We start from the raw sequence: 21,430 nt of genomic DNA, 5'->3' as shown, positions 1-21,430 counted from the left end.
CAAATTATCTTCTTTTTAACATACCTCTCCAACAGGGAGATAATATAAACAAAAGCTCTGTGTATGTGATATGAGGAGTACATGGTTCAACTTTGAGTTGAAGTATGCTGTGCTGTGCTTTGTTTGCTTTGATGAAAACCTCCTTGCTAGTTCTGCAGTTTGTGAAAGAAGGATGTTGGCCATGCTGAAATGAACAGCAAAACCCAGACTCCCTGGACCTTGAATACGCATCGAACCAAATTGCAGTACGTGTGTATTCAAAGATGGATTAATTTTTTAGTATGCTTCTCCAAATGGGAGAAAAAACCCCAACCAACCCAACCCCTCCCCTCCCCACTAACTTTTTTTTCATAGACTCCAGAAGATTAAGTGGTCGCTATTGGGTGGCAGAATGCATAGAACTAGTTACACTTGGAGTGCTAGCTGTATTTTGGAGACTAATAAATACACATACTCCCACCCACCCACACACTCAGGCCACAGTAGTTTATTGCATTGCAATAAAAACACGTTAATTAGACTTCAGTGTTCAGAAGATACACAGTGACATGTTTTCAAAACCAAATTAGATGGAAATCACGTAGTCTTTTGCAGCTCCCATTGAGATTTTGCATGTTGGAGGATAGGAATCAGTCTATGAAATACACTATAAGCATTGTGGGAAATACAGCTTTCTTTTATGGTAAATGTGATGTTTAATTATATTTTTAGTATATTTTAGTATGTGAGAGAGAGGGGGGAAATCAGGGTAAGAGAGGTAGATTCTCCAGTCTTTTTAAAAGACACGTACTACTAGCAAAGCATGAAGTGAGTGGTGAAAGGTATACTTTCCTCCGTGTTAGAACTGGAACCTGAGTAATGGACTGGAAGCAATCTGATTTCAGATAGTCTTTTTCTGTTCTGGTATTTACTACAGAGTCTACAAGGAGCTAGTTTTAATAAGTATAGGAAAATGGTTTTGTGTATCCAGTCATAATAGGCTTTAGGGGAAAAATGTTATTTTCAATGTAAAGGTGATTATTGATCTCTGTTGACTATTTATAAATTTATTTATCTTTAAGCTACTTTCTTTTTATGCTAGAGTGTTTTATTTTTTTGGTTATGTTCATACAATGTACTAATAATGCAACTCTCAGCTGTGTTTACAAGGAAGTACTGTAGGCTATTCTGGAAAGCTGTGGTTAAGTTGGGAAAAGCAGACATTTCACTCTGCTTAGTATCTGTTGTGTCACAAATATGAAAAAAAAATATAAAAGTAGTGTGGAAGCAAGTTAAAATATTGTTTTAGCTCTCCAATGGTATTCCTGAGGAACAGTTAGCAGAATGGGAGGGCTGGGAACTGCTATCACCTCAATAATTTGTTCTGTACTGGAAAAGTTATTAAAAAGCTAGATTATTAAGTTGGAAACAAAGGTATTCTGTGCCTTTTTGATTGTGTTTTGGAGACCTTCATAACAGGGCAAGTGTTTTATACCTAATCAAAAATTAGTTCTTGGGGTAAGGAGGAGACAAGCATCTGTCCCTCAGTGAGCCCTTACCTGCAATGTCTGCCTGGGTTTAATTTGTTTGTACATGAGTTTTTTTGTTGAACAGGGAGGGCTTTTGAAAGGCTCATCTTCTCCCTCGAGTTTTCCGGTGATAAAAGACAGTGTTTCAGTACTTCAAATCTGCAGCTGCCCACTAGCTGCCCATAGAACATAAGAGACTTCTGGGTTCTCCTCTCTGAGCAATATTGAAAAAAGATAATGGCTTTGCTGGAGATACTCTTTGAACAGAGGCAAGGTTGCTGTAGTGATTTGAGTCAAAATGAATGTAGCCTGTACCTGAGAAGTTTCTTTTGGTATGCACTTTGGGTATAATGCATTATTTTGTAAGGTTCTGAGGATCCAAATTGCCTGGGTTACTTACAGCCCCAAAATGCATTTCTTTTTACCTATTCCCTCAAAAACTTGTTCAAATAGAATAGATATCTCTGGTGATTATGTGCTTTTGGGCATTTGTGCTTGAATTTATATTGATCGAGTTAGTATTGTTTAGAAGCCTTGCAGCAATTCAGTGTGTTTGCTAGATATGATCCTTGAAGCTTTTGGGAGCATGTGGATTAGCATCCGTTACGTTTCAAATTAAGCTGGAATCTTTTGTGTGAGGTGGTGAGACTTTTAAGACATATAGTTCCTCAAACCTTAACAAAATTACTTTAATTTCTTCCAGCAGTACTGTCAGAAGTGACCAATTGTTCACATCAATATAATGTAATGTTACCTGTCAGCAAACCCGGAGAAGCATTTTTAATTTCTCATCTCTCTGTGATGTGGGGGATTTTTTTTATGTGAAAAGGGAGTAGAAGTCAGTACAGCCTTTGGTACTTCTTTCTAGTTCTGTATAGCTTTAATAGATAAAAGCCATACTCTGTAAAGTTTTCACTTGTGTACATGCAAACACAAGCAGATGGGTATTTAAGTTCATTTCAATTTCTGTAATCGTAATTCACTCCTTTCTTATTAAACATGCAAGTGTAACAAGGGCATCAGCAGTATGTCTTGATAGCACTGTGATGTGTGTTATTTCCTCAATAGATTCTCCGTTAAATACGAAACATATCAGAGAGTTTTGTATAGAATAATTGTGCATAGATAGGTATTATAAATACTTCATGTCTGTGTGCAGTCTGTCCACCTTACAAGTACTTCTGCTTTCCCTGCATATGCTGCAGGATAACAAGTTAAAAATCACTTCAAGAAGTGTAATCACTGTAATTTTTGCAATTACTTTTAATGGTGCAAAGCTGAATGTATTAAACAAAACAACCACAAACCCACAAAACCTCTTGATCTTGGAGATTTGTAGGGCAAATTGCTCCATTTGGGATACCTCTATATATTTGAAAGATGCTTCCTTTTGTTACGCTGGTCCCCAGAGTAACTGTTGCCTTGGTCACAGCATTTGCAGATAAGTGGTGACGAGGTACTGGTTATGCAAATCTTCACATACCTTTCACGTCACTAAGGCTTATATTTCGACTCTACCTTCCAGATAATTATATTATGTACCCTTCTTTAATGTCATTTTTGCATATGGTCAAAACCAGATGAGCTTTGCTCTTTCTCAGAACAACAAACCGTTTTCTAAAGGTGTTCATCCTCTTACCAAGGAGAGAACCATAGCAAGCCTTGACAAAGACGGTTGAAAGAACTCATTTTGTGGGTAAAAATCAGGCAGCTGCAGGATCTCCACTGCAGGCTCAGCTGAGAGATGTCGCAAATATTTTGCTCTTTCTGTGATGTTCTCACCCAGCCTAGTCAGGGTTTCATCAGGGCATTAGCATGCAGCATCACCTCAGAGATTATGCTGCATGTGTATTATCAAATCACAGGTGAGGCTGTGCCAGGGGCTTTCAATGTGTGTGCTGCATCAGAAAGTTGCCTTTAAAATGGCATGAAAGAAGAGACAATTCCAAACCCCTAAATATTCCTAAGTTTTGGATGCCTTGGAAATTACCAGATTTTATGTTGGTATTGTTACTCCATTTGATTTTAGAGACCAGCTGTACACCAGAGGTCTTGGAGATGGTTTTGTGTAGAAGAAAAGAAGTCTGTGAGGAGTAATTTTATTGATCATTGTTTTCTTAGGCTTTAATCAAACTGTGCTGGTACATACAAATGTAAAAGAGTTGAACGAACAGGAGAAAATCCTCTGTGTGTGATTACATATCTGGTTCAGGTAGTGTTGAGCACTCAAAATCTTTTCCCTATTTCTTTTTTCTTGCTTGTTTATGCTATAAAGCATTCTTTTCCCCTGAGCTTCTGTGACCCTCCTGCAGTGCCTCATGCAATAGCAGGGTGATCTGCATGAAGCAAGAGCTAGTGAGTTCTCTGTCCTCATGCTGCCTTGTGCCCTATGGTTTGAGTTGTGAAATACGCCTTTTATCTACGGATCTTTGTTAGGTGCTTAATGCAAACCCATTGCTCAGTGTGAGAAGTAACTGTGCTCTTGGAAAAATGCTGCTTTGATTTGCAAGTAGCAGGAACTAGCCCCTTGATATTTGAATGAAAGCACTAACAACCCTGTGTTCCATTTAAGTCAGAATTGTTTTCCTCGACTTAAGATGATGCGCAGAAATTAAGTAATGCGTCTAACAGAACAGTGCAGGACTCTCTCAGAGAGAAAGGCCAAGTGGCATGTCATGGATTGTGTATGCTGGATGGCTCTTTGGTGCTAGATTGTGATTATGATGTGCTTCTCTAGGTCCTGCTTTGCTTCATTATGGTAATAATGTAGTAGGCCAGTGATATTCTTAGATCAGTAATGTCAGTAAAATGATATTTCAAATAGGTAAATTCCTGTTTCTTGCTAAGTTCATTTAATCTGATGAACCTTACACATCTCTTGGTAGTAGAGCAAGTGAATGGTCTTGAGAGATTAAGGACCAGTGAAAATGTATAGGGTGTATGTCTAATCATTTGCAATCCATTGATGAATGGATCTGGTTTTGCATTTCCATGATAAACAGCATCTGGGGCTTCTCCTCTGGCTAATGGTGCTTACTTTCACGTTTAAGCAGAAATCTGAGTTGAAGTACTTGTTGGAGCATTTGAGTCTTGTTTGCCCCTTCTGCTTTTTAAGGTTTCTTATGTAAAAAAAAAAAATTAATTTTTTTTTGTCCAAACATTCATTATTTATACCAACTTCTGTAAATGTATGCCCATTGCAATCCTGCCATGCAGCAGCAATAACTTGCACAGTTGTCCTCCTGTTCTTCTCCCCCATTAATCTTGTAGCCATTCCTTCATTCTAGGCTAATTAAAACTTTTGAGTTCAAGGAGGAGTGAAATTTCTTACCTTCCAGAAAGGCGCGCTAATACTCTACTACTTCTTCCTGGAGGAAAAGACAGTTTCTTCAGGTTGTCTTGAAAACTTGACTGCTTAGCATAAAAAAGAAAAAATTCAGGCTCCTTGGGACCAGAGATAAGTTAGGCATGCAGGAGTGGAACGCTGCCATCAAAATTCCTCACCCTGAGGCAGATGAGGCCATTTTTTATGTCCAGGGACAACTGAATGTCAAATATGGAAGAGGCTTTTGGAGTAGAAGGTATGAGTTTAGTTTTCCTTGTGTCTGCATCTGCCTAGGTTGCAGCATCACATTTCGCCGCCTCCTGTCTGATCCAAGGCTTTTGAGTCATCTTGGGAAGAGTGTTTTGGGCTTGACCAGGATGGGGGAGAGGACCTCTAAACCTCAGTTTGGACAGCTCTGTAGCCAAGATGTGCATCAAGAGAAGAGAAGATGGTATTCAGTTAAGACCTCTCAGCAACAGCACTTCACTGGGTGAGGTGAATTCTGGCTGATTGAAATCTCTTTTGATCTTGGTTTGAAACAATAGTGACCTGTTCTTCACTAAGAAATTTGAGAGCTGTGACCATAAGTGCCTGACTCCACCTCACTTAGCAAATGAGAGAGTCCTGACTTTCTGGTGTCTCTCTGAAAACTGTGCTTGTTTGCAGGCTCTTTTTGGAAAGTGTGCTGGGAGTCCTGTTGTGCTGTGCTGGTCTTAACATAGGCATGACACATCACTGTGACCAACACACAATAGTGCCTGACAGAACTGAGTACCCCAGTGCTGAGGTCTCTCTATGTTTAGTCATTGGCAAGTGAAGATTAAATTTCTTGCGTACAACAGATCTGGAATAAAGCACAGGTGTCTGATTCCTTTGCTGCCTCATTAAGCTGTTTTTTAAACTCCAGTGTTCTGCTTAAGAACAGGATGTTTCAGAGAGTATGAGCAAAATGGTAAGTTTAGACAGATTTATTTTTATCTAACACATTTATTAAGCAGCAGTTGAGATTTGAGGGAAGATATGGTTTACGAAAAACATAAAAGCATCTCTACTAAGTAAAGGGAGGATTTGGTTAAATATCCTTTTAAATACAGGACCAGAAGGCTCTACTGAGGGCTTTAAAACTCTATTGCTGCCACGTATACCCAGAAAAAAAAACTAGAACAACAGTTAAGAAAATTAAAGTGCCTATTAAAGTACATACTGGTCCAGTCAAGAAAAACGTGGCTTTAAAAAATATTATTTTTTTTTTCTTACAAATCTTGCATGTGTTACTTTTAAAATAAAAAGAGCTTTTTACAGAAGTCCGGGTTAGTTGGTGGAAATAAATACGCTTTGGAGTTGAGTCCAGGGCAAAATTTCCATGTGGGTGCTCTGTGGTATAAGGGCTGGTAGAGGCAACCCATGAAATCCAAACAAAAATACAAGGGCTGATTCACGCCACATTACTTGAGATTAATACCAGCATCACTGGATTTGATTTAGTAAATTTTATTTAAACATGAAGAGCAGACTGAACCCAGTTTCAAAGCTCAGTGTGATCTATTAATGCTGGATTAGAAACACCATTGGTTTAACGGCATTACAGCAGCATAGCACAGTGGTGAATGTGGTCCATAATCTTTAGTATTGATCTATGTGAACTCTAATAACGCTACAAGAAAATTAGTTCTTTGAGCGTGTTGGAAGAAGAACAAGTTCCGTATGAAACTATTCTCAACAATGTCCTGGAAGAGTTTCAGTTCTTCTCATCAGCAGAGAAAGGCACCATCGCCTTCAGGGCCTGTGGAGAGCTTACTTTGCCTTCTGCTCAGGTCCTTTCTGTAAATAAAGGGCTGAATTTCCCTCTTAAATATTCTAGTTTGACCTGGGACATTAGTTTGAACTGGCAAGCAGTATTTCCAGTATTGGGCAAGATGAAACAAATTGTACTGAGCTTGTGCTGAATACAGTTCAGTTCCAGGAGAAGCCAGTCATTTCAATTGTCTTCAGGTGTTTAGTGAAGACTTTATGGGTTTTTTGTTTATTTGAAGTATGCCTCTGTGTAACATGAAGTGTATGTCCCTAAATCCTAGTCTAGACAAAGCCAAACCATGCTGTGAAGATTGGTGGTATCTAGGTGTTAAACTGCATAGGAAAAAAAAAAAAGACTGGTACCTTTTTATATTGCTGTTTTTCCAGCTGTGTGACCTGACCCCTGAATAAGAAAGGTCTGTTACTGAATCAGTAATAGGTGTAACCTAGCACAAATTAGTTTATTATATAATCAGGTGCACTTTTTATGCCTATCCTGTGTTTCCTGTTTATTATGTCTGAACAAGCAGAATTCAGTTTTAGTGGAATTCTGAAATGACGTTTTTCACTCTAGTATATGGAGAGCTTGGCCAGTTCCTCATATGGAATAAAGTAGTATGAGTCAGTATAGATTCACTTGTGCAGAATTATGCTGATTTAAAATTTCTGTCAAAGGCAAAAATGTTACTAAAACAAACAAAGCTCTTTGGGATTAAAAAAAAAAAAATCCAAACAAAACCCCCCCACCCATCAACTGCTGTTTCCAACTTCTTTTTAAGGTTAATTTGGCTCCTCTACACTTAGTCGTTATACATACTTGTATTTGTAAGGCTGTACTCTTTATACTTGTCCAACTGAAGTATATAAAATGCTGGTGTAGATCTGCTACTTACTGCGTGTCTCATGATCAGCAAAATAATAAACCAGGTTAACATTTACAGATCAGCATGATTTTTTGATTTAGTTAAGACATTAATGTTTTAAATGTTCTTCGCATCCTGATATTTATTGACTTCAGTAAGGTGTTTGAGTTTTTTGTTTGTTTTCCCCAAGGTTTGCTTTTAAAAAAATTTTGAATAAAATGAAACTTACGTGATTTAAAGATGCTCCTTTCAAGTCCTTTGGTCAACATTCAGCAGCTTAGAACCTGGAAGATACAGGCAGTAAAGTACTGGGCTCTGTTAGCATCCCTTCCCCCTTATCTTTGCCCTGTGGGCTGCAGGCTCTTTGGGAAAGGTATCAATTGCTAGATGCCAGATTGCCCTAAATTTGAAATTTAAGATATATATTTTTTAAAGGATTATTTTGTAATGCTAGCAGGAATTTCCATCTTCTCTGCCCAGTGAGCTTTCTTGTTCCAGCAAGAGGTATGCTGGTGGTGTTCCAGGAAGCAACTTCTGCAGGCTGACATTTAGGCAGAGCAATTTCTGTAATGTGGCATTTAAGCAGTGTTAGGAAACAGAATATCTGCAAATAAAGGCTGCTTTACTTGCACTTCCTCATCTCTCCTTCTAGGACTAAGTGTTCAAGGCCAAATTGGACGGGATTTGAGCAACCCAGTATAGTGGAACATGTCCCTGCCCATGGCAGGGAGGTTGGTACTCAATGGTCTTTAAGGTCCTTTCCAACCCAAACCATTCTATGATTCTATGACTTGTTTTAACAAATTTTTATGACTAGTGGCAGACTTTGCACAGTTGGTCAGTTTTTGGAAGCTACATCTTGGTTGTGTTTAAACCTTGCCCTGGTGGAACAGCTTTGGAAAGGAAAGGATGTTTGCTTTTCTGCCCTTTTACATGTCGCTGGAAACTCTGAGGTAGGCCTGAAAGCTGAGCTGATTTCTGACCAAACTTGGTAAGGGTACCCCATTATGCTCAGAAGATCAGAGAGGTAATTCAGTGTCTAGGTGAGGAATTGTCTGCAGTGCCTTTTTCACTACCTTTGCCATATAAAAGACTGCAATTTGGTAGTGTCAATTGGCTGACCAGAAAGTCAGAAGAAAATGATGCCATAAATCTGGCTTGATACCTGAAGGTTTTTCAGGTCCTACAATCAGTTTATTTGGATTTTTTTCTCAGTAGATTGAAATAATTTCACATGCAATCATTTCCTAATTTCTTCCAATTAGGAACAAGAATGAAACTTTACCATAGAAAAGAAACTATCCATCACTCAAGTATTTTGGGGGATGGAGAAGTGCGCGTAATTCCTTATCTAAGTCTTGGAAGACCTTTGGTATTTTCCATTGTTAGAGGGTTCTTTTTCCCTGACTTTGTTTTCTCCAAATGAATTGTTCCTATAAAGGAATTTAAACTCTGGATAATTATTGTTCTCTGTTCCAAAAGCTAATAAAAGCAAAGCTCAACAGTATTCAGTTGGAGGCCTATGGAAAAACTTGGGTGTAACACACAAAGTAGAAAAACAAACTTTTCTGATGAGGCCAGGAAGCTACGATCACATTTTCCAGTTTTTACTGTATGTGTTGGTCCTAACTGGGAATGTTTCCTGTTAAACTGAATTTTTCCTTTCTGTTTTATTTTGTAGTTGGTTTTTTATCCATGAACTGTGGACTGGAGTGGATCATAAATGTCAAAGATACTTGCATATGATCTTGAACATTGGGAAAATATACATTTTTGTAATATTTTATAGGGATATGTGTTGTTTTGTGCTCTATAAGACTGGTATTTGTTTGTTTATTCCAGTAGTTGCCCAAAGGATACTGTGGGAATGCTGCCAATAAATAACCACATACTCTACAATATGATATTTCAATCAGACCTATTTGTTTGAATTATGAGGCTTTCTTTAATGCAGTTCTTTTAAAGTGTACCTCCTTCCCTTCCTCTTTCCAACCTGTACCTGTTCCTAGGTTCTCAGGGTTCTTATGCTTTCTGATGTTTGTTGCCTGTAAATGATGTTCTGGAAGAGTTTTTGTCATTTTTTCCAGACTTTTTTTGAGAAACTGAAAAACGTTTGTATTGCTAATTGTTTGTTAATGATTGAAAATTAGAGTTAGATGTGGCTTGTTACAGGAATACACATTTATCTGTGTTACTCGTATGAATACTTCAATTTATTATGAAAGCATTTAGTGCAGTTGAGATAGAGTGCATGTCAATCAATTCATCAGTCGAAAGACAAACCATCAAGGGAATCTTGTGTGTTTATACAGACCTTTGTGGTTTTTATTACTACTCTTCATTTGAGCCCAGAGTAAGAATAATGTGTCACTGCTCTAATGCCTTTGAAGAACTCCTTTGTGTAAATTCTTCTTTAGGATTTTTAAGGTTTCCTGTGGTGAATATAAAGAAAATCAAATCCTATAGCAGTGAGTGTTGTTTTTAATGGAAATTTTTTTTAAGGTGAGTCAAGGTGACATAGCTGCCTACATTTGTTCTTTTCAAGTATAATTTGACCTGAGTTTATGAGGAAATCAGTTATGCCCTTTTAAAGAGTTTAAGAAAAGTGTTGCTATATAGGTACTGTATATTCTGGAGAAGGCCGGTATTGCCATAGAAGACAGTAACAATTCCTGAAGTGGTGGGAAGTTGTACTGCTGTAGCTTTTCATCCTCTGAGAACAGACGCCTAGCATCCAGTCAGGGTCAACCCATAACACCTCAGCTTGGTAATTAGACAGAAATGACAGCATTTCATCCCAGTTCTGTAGTTGCAAGTTAATGGTGACTTTCATTTCCCTTCCTCTCTGTTGTGCCACTCATCTGTTTGCAAAAGGATCCCTATATGTTCATTAAAATGGCAGAGGTAGTTTAGATGAGATCATCCTGTCAAAAACGTGTCTGTATGGTTGAGAGGTCACAAAATAGCTCCTGGCAAATTGTGCAGTCCCAGCTTCACTGCTGGTCGGAGGCAGCCTTCTTCTGGGAAGTAACAAGGTGTATCGGGGTGACTTCATCTTTTACTTGCAAGTTTGAGGCTCAAATCCTGCAGAGGTATTTTATGTAAAGAATTTACTTCCCTTAGGTGTCACAGAGTTACGCTGTGTGAGGACTGCTTGCAGTGTGCTGGAATGGGTTGGCTTGAAGTGGAACTTCCCACTGCAGTGAAGGGGTGAAACCTACTGATTACACGGCCACAGCAAGTACCTTAGTGTGTGGGAACAATGGCAATATGTTGGGACCACTACATGGTTGACACAGCCCTTCCTTCGACAAACACCTTCCTAGCATAGTTTCTGTCCAAAGTTAGACGAGCTTCTCTGAACAATTCTGTTACGTTGTCCAGTTATGGCTGAAGTGTCAGAAGATATTAAAAGTAGTCATCAGAGCTGGGGTATTCGACGAAGTGCCTTTTGTTACTTTTTTTTTTTTTTGAGCTTTTCGTACATCAAAAAATAATGCTAGCAAGGCTCATCGCAGTCTTGTGTGAAGCAGTTTCCTTGCCAACCTGTAGTACCTTCTGTTATTTCTGGGCCACAGGTGCTACTGCCTCTTCTGAAGCGGCCTGTTTTCCACGTTGTCAGCTGAGTTATTTGTCTAAAGAACTCCATTCTGTGTTCTCTCTAAATTTGGTATGTGTGGGCTTTGTTGAGGAATGACCCTCTTGTCTGCTCCCAGTTTGATTTACAGGTGCTATTGCTCTTAAGGTATCTTCATGCAACGTTCTTTTTGACGGACTCTTTCTTTATGCACTATTGACTAGCTTGCAAAGTACCTTGCTCACGAGTGCAGTTGATTTAATTGTGTCTTTAAAGAAATAGGGCTGTGAGCACTTCTGATTACACTGCAAGAACTTGTTGGCAATGGGGAAGAATTCATGCTGAATTTCTATAGGAATCCTTATAGCTTCTTCTTATTTTGTATTGTAGATTTTTTTTTCCAGATTCTAATTTCCAACACTTTCACCATCTGGTGAGCAGATCTAGTGAAAACAGTCCTCAAATACGTCATGTCTTAAAATAGCAGGTGAAAGCTTGATCTTTTAGAAGAGGGTTGCCAATTCCAGTGCCTACTCTAATGACAGTAGCTAATGTAAAATGAAACCTGATAGTTTTTGTTAGAAAACATCAGAACACATGTTCCACTTTTGGCTCCACTGAGAAGATTTTGATTTGATTCTTATACTGTCATATAAATAGTTAGGGGGGTTTTTTTTGACCAGATAGAGACATATTTTCTTGTCTAAAATTCAAGTAGAAAAAAAACCTAGTAAGAACTTGCCCATGTTACAAATGCTGTAGAAGAAAATTTCATGTTGAAAAGAAATTTTGTCTTCTAAATAACTTTCTGTATGCTACTCTAAAAATACCTGCTGAGGACATAATGTGTAAGTTAAAAAGAGAGATCTCAGTGATTCAGTGTGTTTGAATGGTGTCTGTCTCCAGAGAACTTGTGCATGGAGATAAAAGCATCATCCATGTGATGACTGAGGAGAAATCTGTGAAGGGGGGTGTTTGTCACATGAGAACTCCATGTCCTGCTTGGCCGAGCATCTTTGGCAGTGCCCTTTCCCTTTCCCACCACTTTGGTGAGCCCTGCACTGCCTGAGGGGTTTCACTCTGTTCCCCTTAGCAGCTGTGGATGGCAGTGACTCATCCTCTTGTTCTTGTCTGTCACTTGAAGTAAGTAGTGTTCTTGAAAAAAAAATCATCATTCCTTCCCTTTTGGTTCACAGAAACCCTGTAAGCCAGAATTTCGTAGGCAACTGTACAGGAATTAGGTAGTGTTAAAACTATTGTCTTTAGGTCAAAAGTTGATCTTTGGCTGCTTCTTTATATATTGTTATGTAGTCAGACCCGGCATGGTACAGAAATGAAGAACTCTTGATTAAATAGTAAAAACTCCAGTATGGATGTTATTGTTCAGCAGGAATGCTCAAGATTATGCAATGTGTTCAACTGCATTATAAAATGGGGGTAGATTTTCAAAGTCAACCTGCAAAAAGTGTTAGTTAACTATTAAAAATGTTCTGGTCTGTCAAAAATACAGATTTGTTGGAGTTTCTGAGATGATTTTTATTATAATTTCTGGAAATTTTTATGGATACCAAGTCTGAAGGTTATGAAAAAATAGATGCAAAGAAAGCAAAGCTGAGGAGTGACTTTTTTTTTTTTGCACGTCTAAAATAAGTGTTGACCTGTTTAATAACTTGTGCTCTAGACAGTGCTATATTACAAGTTGGAAGTTGTCATCAGACAAATGCAATGCATTGGATTATTGAGGTGTTGGCAGTTATTGGGGTGTTTTCCCTCCAAATGAAGAAGAAAGCGTTTGTTTTTCATAAAAGTATGGTGTGCTATAAACATAGTTACATACAGACATACAGCAGAAGTTATATGAAATTATAGGACAAGCATTACAGAGGGAGATAATTTGCAGGGAACTTGAATATTGATGAAAGAGAGTTTTTCTTATGGGCAACCTTCTCTGAGAGTATTAATTTAATGTATAGCTTCATTTTAAAATAAATAATATATAAACAAAATAGTGCTTGCTTTGCCACATGCTAGTGTTTTATTTATGGGTGCACACATGGTCCACTCTAATTAAGTACAGCTCTTTATGATTTATTTATTTGTTCCAGAGAGGCTGCTTAATATTTGAGAGAAACAGTAATGATGTGTCTGACCTTTGCAGTGGCTGTGTTAATGGTAAGATGGGTTTTGCAGGAGCTTGCAAGAACAGTAAAATAGCAGGTTGATCTTTTCCTCCATTTGCTGGAACATGCTCAAGAGACCTGAAGGTAAAAGTGAAAAAAACTGAAACAACCCAACCAAAACCAAAAAACCCCCCACTAGTAAGTGGTTAAAGAGTATTTTTTTGTGCTTTCAGATCTCAGGAGGAGGCTACTGACAGGCTGAGGTAAAGGGTTAAAAACTTTGTTTCTTTGCCTTTGGCTGTGGTCCACGTTTTATTAGTAAACCACCAAGGTAGTATTTTACATGGTTAATAATTATTTGTCTGTTTTTTTTATGCCAATATGAAGAAATAAATGTAAACAAGGTGGAGGCCAGTCCAGATTTTAAGTTTTACAGAGTATGATTAAGGGTGCATGACTCTTGTGTAGTGGTCTTGTAGTGAAATTTGTCACTAAACTTCTAAAAATACATATGGTATATACATGCGAATTTTATTGCCCCTCCCATTTTTATGGGAATGCTTGGTACAAATTCCCGTCTCTTTTTACGAAAACATCCTCTGAGCCTGTGCTGTGGTGAGACGCTCTATGCTGGCAGTTCAGCTCTCCAGTCCTTCCTTCTTCCTGCGTCTCTCCCTGGTGGCCTCCTCTCCCAGCTCCATGCTCTTCGTCCCTATGTGTGCTGCATGCACAGTTGGTGTCTGATGAGACTCTTGGGTTTGTTCCTGATAACAGTAAAGCCACTGGGAGAGAGAGTTATTTATTGCAAGCACTAATAGCATAGGTTTCAAAAAACAGTAAAAGAAAGCAGATATGGAGAAACAGATGGATACCTGTGTGTTCAGATGGTAACATTGCTATATATAAAGCAATGGAAATTAAGTGTTTGTTGTATTTATAAAAGAATTTTGTTTGATCCGGCATTTTTGGCTATGACCAGTAAAGAATGATGTTTAACTGACTTCTACATGAACATGACCATTTCTTACGTTGTTCCTTCTGTGGAAGCTCTGTGTATGTGTACATTCAAAGTTAATATTCTCATAGTGGAAGATGCAGTTTGTGGTCTCTTCAGTCGCTCATATTTTTGCTGATTAATCATGAATCATCTGCTATTGGAACAGTATCTTTTTGTCTTCAATTAGCCACTGGTACATCTTTGTTAGAGCTCTGCCTGCAGAACTGTTACAGTGCTGCAGTGTATGCCATATTTTTTTCTGAATCAGCAGGTTCTATGTCATAGCTTTTGTTTGCTTGATTGTTTCTCTGTTTTGCTCTGTGTTTGTAAATGTAAAAATCTCCTTTCAGCATACGAGCATATATGGTAGTTAACTTGAAGTAATAGTACTCTGCATAGGTTTTTACATTATGATACCTTTGGGAGGAACAGTGGTGGTTGTCTCGCTAAGGAATGCAAGCTAATGGTACGTGCTTCTTCCAGCCAGAGTGATTGCAGATAAGTACCAATTTTTCCCTCTCGTCCTTCCTCCAGTGCATGATCATTAGCACTAGCTAGCTTTCCTGGTTTTTGTTTTTAGAAAAGGAGGATTGAGTCTTGGAGAACTGCTGAGTTCTCATTCACCTTCCTTGTTTTTTTGAAATTATTGTTCTTTTTCTGTGTTGCATAAAGAATTCTTTATAGCTCTTACATCTGCATGGGGATGGATGAGAAGTCAAACGAGAGGGCAGGGACAGGTGCCGTTATAATGGGAATCTGCTACAGGCCATCTGACCAGGAAGACTGAGCGGATGAGGCTTGTCTATAGACAGGTAGGAGCAGCCTTATGTTCACAAGCCCTGGGCCTCATGGGGATCTTCAGCCACCCTGAGACCTGTTGGAGGGACAACACAGCAGAGCATAAACAATCCAGGAGATTCCTGGACCTTGCTCTTGCCAAAAAGGAGGTGCTGGTGGGAACTGTGAAGCTCAAGGACAGCCTGGGCTGCAGTGACCATGAAATGGTGGAGTTCGGGATCCTTATGGTAGCGAGGAGGGTGCACTGCAAGTTCAGTACTCTCGACTACGGAAGAGCAGAGTTTCGCCTCTTTAGGGATCTTGGTAGAGTCCATGAGATAAAACCCTGGAGGTAAGAGGGACCCAAGGAAGCTGATTGATATTCAGGGATCAACTCCTTCAAGCTGGGAAGCGATACATCTCAACAAAGATGAAGTCAGGCAAAAATGCCAGGAAGCCTGCCTGGATGAACAATTTGCTCCTGGACAAACTCAAAAAGGAAGCTTTTTGAGGATGGAAGCAGACTGGTAGCCTGGGAGGAGTACATAGAGATTGTCCAAGCAGCCAAGGATCAGGTTAGGAAAACTAAAACTCTGAAGGAATTAAATGGCCAGGGATGTCAAGGGAAATAAGAAATGCTTCTATAGGTGCATCAGTGATAAAAGGAACACCAGGGAAAACGTGGTCCCTCTCTTGAAGGAAACAGAAGACCTGGTTACCTGATACGTGCGGAAGACTTTTGGCTCCAGCCACACTGCCCAAATTGCAGAAGGCAAAGGCTGGAACTAGGAGAATTAAGAGCTGCTGTCCACTGTAGGGGAAGTCTAGGTTCAAGACTGTTCAAGGAACCTGAAGGTGCACAAGTTCATGGGACCTGATGAGATGCATCTGTGGGTCATGAGGGAACTGGTGGAGGAAGTGGCTAAACCACTATCTGTGATATTTGAGAAGTCGTGGCAGTCTAGTATAAAGTTCCCACTGACTAGAAAAGGGTAAGCATAACCCTCATTAAAAAGGGAAAAAGGAAGACCCAGGGAACTGTGGGGTCAGTCAGTCTCATGTCAGTGCCCAGCAAGGTCATGGAGAAGATCTTCCTGGAATCTATGCTAAAACATGTGGAAAATAAAGAGGCGAATTGTGACAGCCAGTATGGCTTCACTAAGGGCAAATAGCACCTGACAAATTTGGTGGACTTCTATGACATGATTACAGTGTTGGTGGGTAAGCGAAGGGTGACTGATGTCATCTACATGGACTTGTGCAAAGCATTTGACACCATCCTGCCTGACATCTTTGTCTCTAAATTGGAGAAACATGGATTGGATGGGTAGACCACTCAGCAGATAAGGAATTGGCTGGATGGTCACACTCAAAGAGCTGTGATCTATAGCTTAATGTCCAGGTGGACATTGCTCAGGGATCAGTGTTGGGATGGGTGCTGTTTAACATCTTTGGTGACATGGACAGTGGGATTGAGGGCATGCTCATCAAGTTTGCTGATGGCAGCAACCCATGTCAAGGGGGGCAAATGGTGGGGAAGGGATGGCATCCAGAGGGACCTTACAGGCTTGAGAGATGGGCCTGTGCAAACTTCAAGAAGTTCAACAAAGCCAAGTGTAAGGGACCTTAACCGAACCTTGAAAAGCTGGGGCAATCCAAAGCGCAAATACAGGCTGGGTGGAGAAATAGACTGAGAGCAGCCGTGACGAGAAGGAGTTGGGGGTTTTGGTGAGCAAAAAGCTCAGCATGTCTCAGCACTGTGCACTTGCAGCCCAGAAAGCCAGTTGTATCCTGGCCTGCATCAAAAGCAGCGTGGCCAGCAGGTTGAGGGACGTGATTCTGCTCCTCTACTCTGCTCCGGTGAGACCCCACCTGGAGTGCTGCATCCAGATCTGGGCCTCCCAACATAAGAACAACATGGACCTGTTGGAGATAGTCTGGAGGATGGTCATGAAGATGGTCAGAGGGCTGGAATACCCCTCCTTTGTAGGCAGGCTGAGAGAGTTGGTGCTGTTTAGCCTGGAGAAGAGAAGACTCCATGGAGGACAAATTGCAGCCTTCCAGCAACTAAAAGGGGTTTACAGGAAAGCTGAAGAGAAAGTTTTTTACTGGTGCATGTAGTGATAGGACAAGGGGAAATGCCTTTAAATTGAAAGAGAATAGGTTTAGATTATGAAGAATTATGTTATGAAGAAATGCCTTACAGTGAGGGTGGTGAGGCCCTCGCACAGGTTGCTCAGAGAAGCTGTGGATGCCCCATCCCTGGGAGTGTTCAAGGCCAGTTTGGATGGGGCTTTGAGCAACATGATCCCACAAGTGGGATGTGGCCCTAGTTTGGTTTGGAACTAGATTTTCTTTAAGGTCCCTTCTACCCTGGACCGTTCTATGATGTGGCTGTCTTGCTTTTGAGGGTCTGCTGCAGATACTACATCAAAGATCGACAGAGCATATAAACTCGATTTTGTGAGCATCGTGGAATAGGCTCAACTGCAGTAGCTGTGGAAAGGGCGATAAGGTTTTTCCTTTCATAATCTACCTGCTCTAGTAGTGCCATTCAAAACATAGGCTAATTTAAAGCAGTCTAGGAGAAAGATCATCATAGATCTGCTACTGGGCTTTCCAAGTCTGAGAGCTGTATTATAACTTCATTATTGATTGAAGTGTCATTTCTTCAGGAGAATCCCAGTCCTGTCAGGGATGTCATGAATTTTCACCTTTTCCCCTTTTTGTCCTGTGTTTAAGTCTGAGAGCAGTCAGGTTTCAGTATATTGCAGAGATCCACATTCGTTAGTCCCCAGGAGACTATTTCAGTGAATTGACTGCTGGAGCTGGGGCAGGAAAAAGGAAAAAAAAAAGATTGAGCCAGAAAAAAAAAAAAAAAAAAAAAAAGGGGGCATTTTCTGAAATTGTTTATGTTAAAAATATCAGTGGGAATTAACTGCACGAAGCGAATTTTTTTTATTTTCTGCTCTGTTACTTCTGGTAGCGTAAGTGAACAGTGTGTGGCTTGAACTTTAAATAATGAGTGTGATTTATGGGCTGTTTTTGAAGTACACTGATTGTGAAATTAGAAGAAAATTGAGACTAACAGATACATTGATCTGCTGCATTACGTTTTCATGTCTCACGATATGGCAAAGCTGCCAGTAGAACACTCCACGGGAGACAAGGCCCTGTGGCAGGGATGGGGTTGTACTGCAGATGTGGCCAGCTGAGACCAGCCCTGTGGCCACCTCCTTCCCCTGCTTGGAGCTCCCGAACAACCTGACTCTCTTGCAGCTGTGACTGGGATCAGGATAAATACCCTCTGGCTGGTGAGGCAGGCGCTGCCTAATGCCACTCTGACTGACTGCAAGGGAAAGGGAGTTAAGCTGGGATAATGCTCCAGCCTCATCCTGGTGGCTGACAGCATCACCTCCAAGCCTTCTCACTCCAGCTGGAGAGCAGGAACGTATAAGTTTGCCATATGCCTCAGACCTTACGTGACGGCAGTACGCAGCTCGCTATTCGCTGCCATGTTGCTAGGACAACCTTCCTATTTATCTGTTTGTTTAAACTTCAGTGTGATACATCCTCTGCCCTGCTTTTGCTGGACTGGTCTGTTTGGCACTCAGGCGCGCTTTGATGGGCTTCAAATATATATTGTGTAACTTACACAGGGAAAATATCTTCCATCCCCCTACCCAAAGTCATTAGAGAGAGGTCTGTCTTGGGTTTTAGAATTTTCATTAGAACGTATCTATGCATGTTCATGCACAGATATTAAATGTTGCAGTTTTTTGTGCATTTTATGCTGTTAATGGAAGGAAGTCTTCTATCAGTGTTCTCTAGTGCTACTAGAGCAGTTTAAACTCTGTTCCCTCGTTTCCCTGATATTCCCATGCCTTTTGGGATGCTCGTATGAATATATCTACCTGTAAATATGGCCTAAATACTCTTCTCAAGTTTTTATAAGTGTGAATCAGTTGTTCTTGCGTGTGTAAATAATATGTGCTGCAGAATACATGTGTTTTAATAGTGTCTCTGGTAATCTATGTACCATTTCAACCATACTTTTTAAGAGGCAGTAGAAAATCTGTGTTAATGTTGTTTTGCAGCAGACATGTTTTGAAATGTGTCATTGTCAGTAATAGAAGCTTTGCTGTAAAAAGTGACCATATATTTTTGTCTTTTTTTCCGCTTAGCTGTCCCGTTTCCTCCAAGTCATCGGCTCACAGCTAAAGAAGTGTTCGATAATGATGGAAAACCTCGTGTGGATATCTTAAAGGCACACCTTATGAAAGAAGGGAGACTGGAAGAGAGTGTTGCTTTGAGAATTATAACAGAGGGAGCTTCGATTCTCCGCCAGGAGAAAAATTTGCTGGACATAGATGCACCTGTCACAGGTTAGTATGGAGTTATGATGATGGAGGGGTATGGTTGCTGGCAGGGACATGTTAAGTAATGCCTTGGTGTATGTGGCTTCCTAAGGTGCTGAAAGGCAGCTTGAAAATCATTTGTTCTCTCCAATACTTGATTCGCTCTTTGTCTGCTACCACTAAGATAATGGAGGCCATCAGACAGCTTGTAATTTAGAGGAAGGGATCACGTCTGCTCAGCCCTTTCTGTTTCTAAGGCAGAGAACATTTTTAGTCTTTAGGAAAAGAACTACTTTCTGCAACTTGAAAAGCTATCTAGCCTTTTGCTCCAGGTACTAATTCAGTAATTTTATAGATGTTATTTACCATAGTAGCACTATTTAGACATACAGACAACATTGGGCTCGGAACCTCATGAAGTTCAGCCACAAGTATGTGGCTTGGGGGCAATCCCAAGCACAAATAAAAACTGGACAGAGAATGGATACAGAGCAGCCGTGATATTGAGGAATTGAGGGTGTTGGTGGATGAGAAGTTCAGCATGTCTTCTCAATGTGCACTTGAAGCCCAGAAAGCCAACCATGTCCTGGGATGTGTCACAAGCAGAGTGACCAGCAGGTTGAGGGAGATGATTCTGGCCCTCTGCTCTGCTCTTATGAGACCCCACTTGGAGTTCTGCATCCAGATCTGGGGCCTCCAACATAAGAAGCACATGGACCAGTCGGATTGAGTCCAGAGGAGGCCACAAAGATGCTCAAGAGTACTGAACCACCTCTCCTCTGCATAGGAGGCTGAGAGAGTTGGAGCTGTTCAACCTTGAGAAGAAAAGGCTCTGGGGGAGACCTTATAGCACTTTTCAGTACCTGAAGGGGGCCTACAGGAAAGCTGGAGAGGGACTTTTCACATGGGCATGTAGTGATAGGACAAGGGGGAATGGTCTAAAACTGATAGAAGATGGGTTTAGATTACATGTTATAAAGAGACTTTACTGTGAGGATATTAAGGCATGGCACAGGTTGCTCAGAGAAGCTGCAGATGCCCCATCCCTGGGAGTGTTCAAGGCCAGTTTGGATGGGGCTTTGAGCAACATGGTCCAGTGAGACGTGTCCCTGCCCATGGCAGAGAGGTTTGAACTAAGATAGTATTTAAGGTCCCTTCCAACCCAAACCATTCTGTGATTCTATGAAAGAACGATGGTGTCAGAGTAAGTGGGAATTTAAATATATGTTAAGGAAAATAACAAGGGCAGAAAAAAATTAGCAGAATCCCAGTTTGTGTTGCCTGGGGGATTAATGAATTGTGCCGGTTGCAGAACCCATCCTGCCCTTGACTATGAAACGCTACCACCCACTCATTAATCCTCAGGAAATGCCTTATATTTGAATTTCCTTCTCTAATTGTCTCCTGCCTCTGCCTGCATTCTCAACGTATGAATGCATTTGCTTGCTCTAATGTGCTTCCTCCCATGTTCTGTTTTTGCTATCAGATATGAATGCATTTTTGGCAAGTAATTGATCTGTGGCATAGAAAGTTAGCTGGGGGGCAAAAGCTATCTAATTCCAGCCATTTTAAACTATGAAGCCAAAGTATAAAACTTGGTATAAGAAGGCAGGTCCTTTTATCACTTTTGTTTCTGAAGAACCCTGTCAAAAGTACAATAAATAGGGTTGTCTGCTGCAGAAGAAGGGTTACCAGTCTTTATTAGTAATACTGATAGCAGTCACCAAAAACCACATAGAAATAACAAAACCTTCATTTTCAGGAAGCATTCTCTGAAACTTAGGAGTGTAGTGGCTGAACTAGAATGATACTCAAGTTATTAAGGCTTGTAATTTTAAAAATTACATCCAACTAGGGGATTGTAGCTTGACCCGAAGAGGTAATGTGTATCATCTTTTGTGGAATAATTAGGCTGTCGTGCTGCCATACAGTTCTGATGGAAGAGGTGTCAATTGTATTGCAGCACATGGATGAATAAAGGAAATAGAATGAATAAAAGGGTCCACCTAGTTGGCTGAGAATGAAGTTCTACAGACGATTTCTTTAACATTTCAGAATAAATGGAAGAGATGCAATACCATTTTCCATAACCGAGTGGCAGAGACACAGAA

General features: G+C 40.3%; 1 protein-coding gene across 4 annotated transcripts in view; it reads left to right on the top strand.

Moving 5' to 3' along the window:
* Positions 1-21,430, top strand: part of PPP3CA (protein phosphatase 3 catalytic subunit alpha) — a 182,996-nt gene that overhangs the window by 60,355 nt on the left and 101,211 nt on the right. For all 4 annotated transcript variants that reach the window (XM_064651999.1, XM_064651997.1, XM_064651998.1 and 1 more), the window contains exon 2: positions 19,146-19,346. In XM_064651999.1, coding sequence (XP_064508069.1) covers positions 19,146-19,346 — 201 coding nt within the window. The remainder of the gene's footprint in view (positions 1-19,145; positions 19,347-21,430) is intronic.

The sequence above is a fragment of the Pseudopipra pipra genome, chromosome 4, assembly GCF_036250125.1.
Source record: "Pseudopipra pipra isolate bDixPip1 chromosome 4, bDixPip1.hap1, whole genome shotgun sequence".
Taxonomy (NCBI): domain Eukaryota; kingdom Metazoa; phylum Chordata; class Aves; order Passeriformes; family Pipridae; genus Pseudopipra; species Pseudopipra pipra.
The sequence above is the reverse complement of the archived record's forward strand: the minus strand, read 5'-3'. Positions and strand labels throughout refer to the sequence as shown.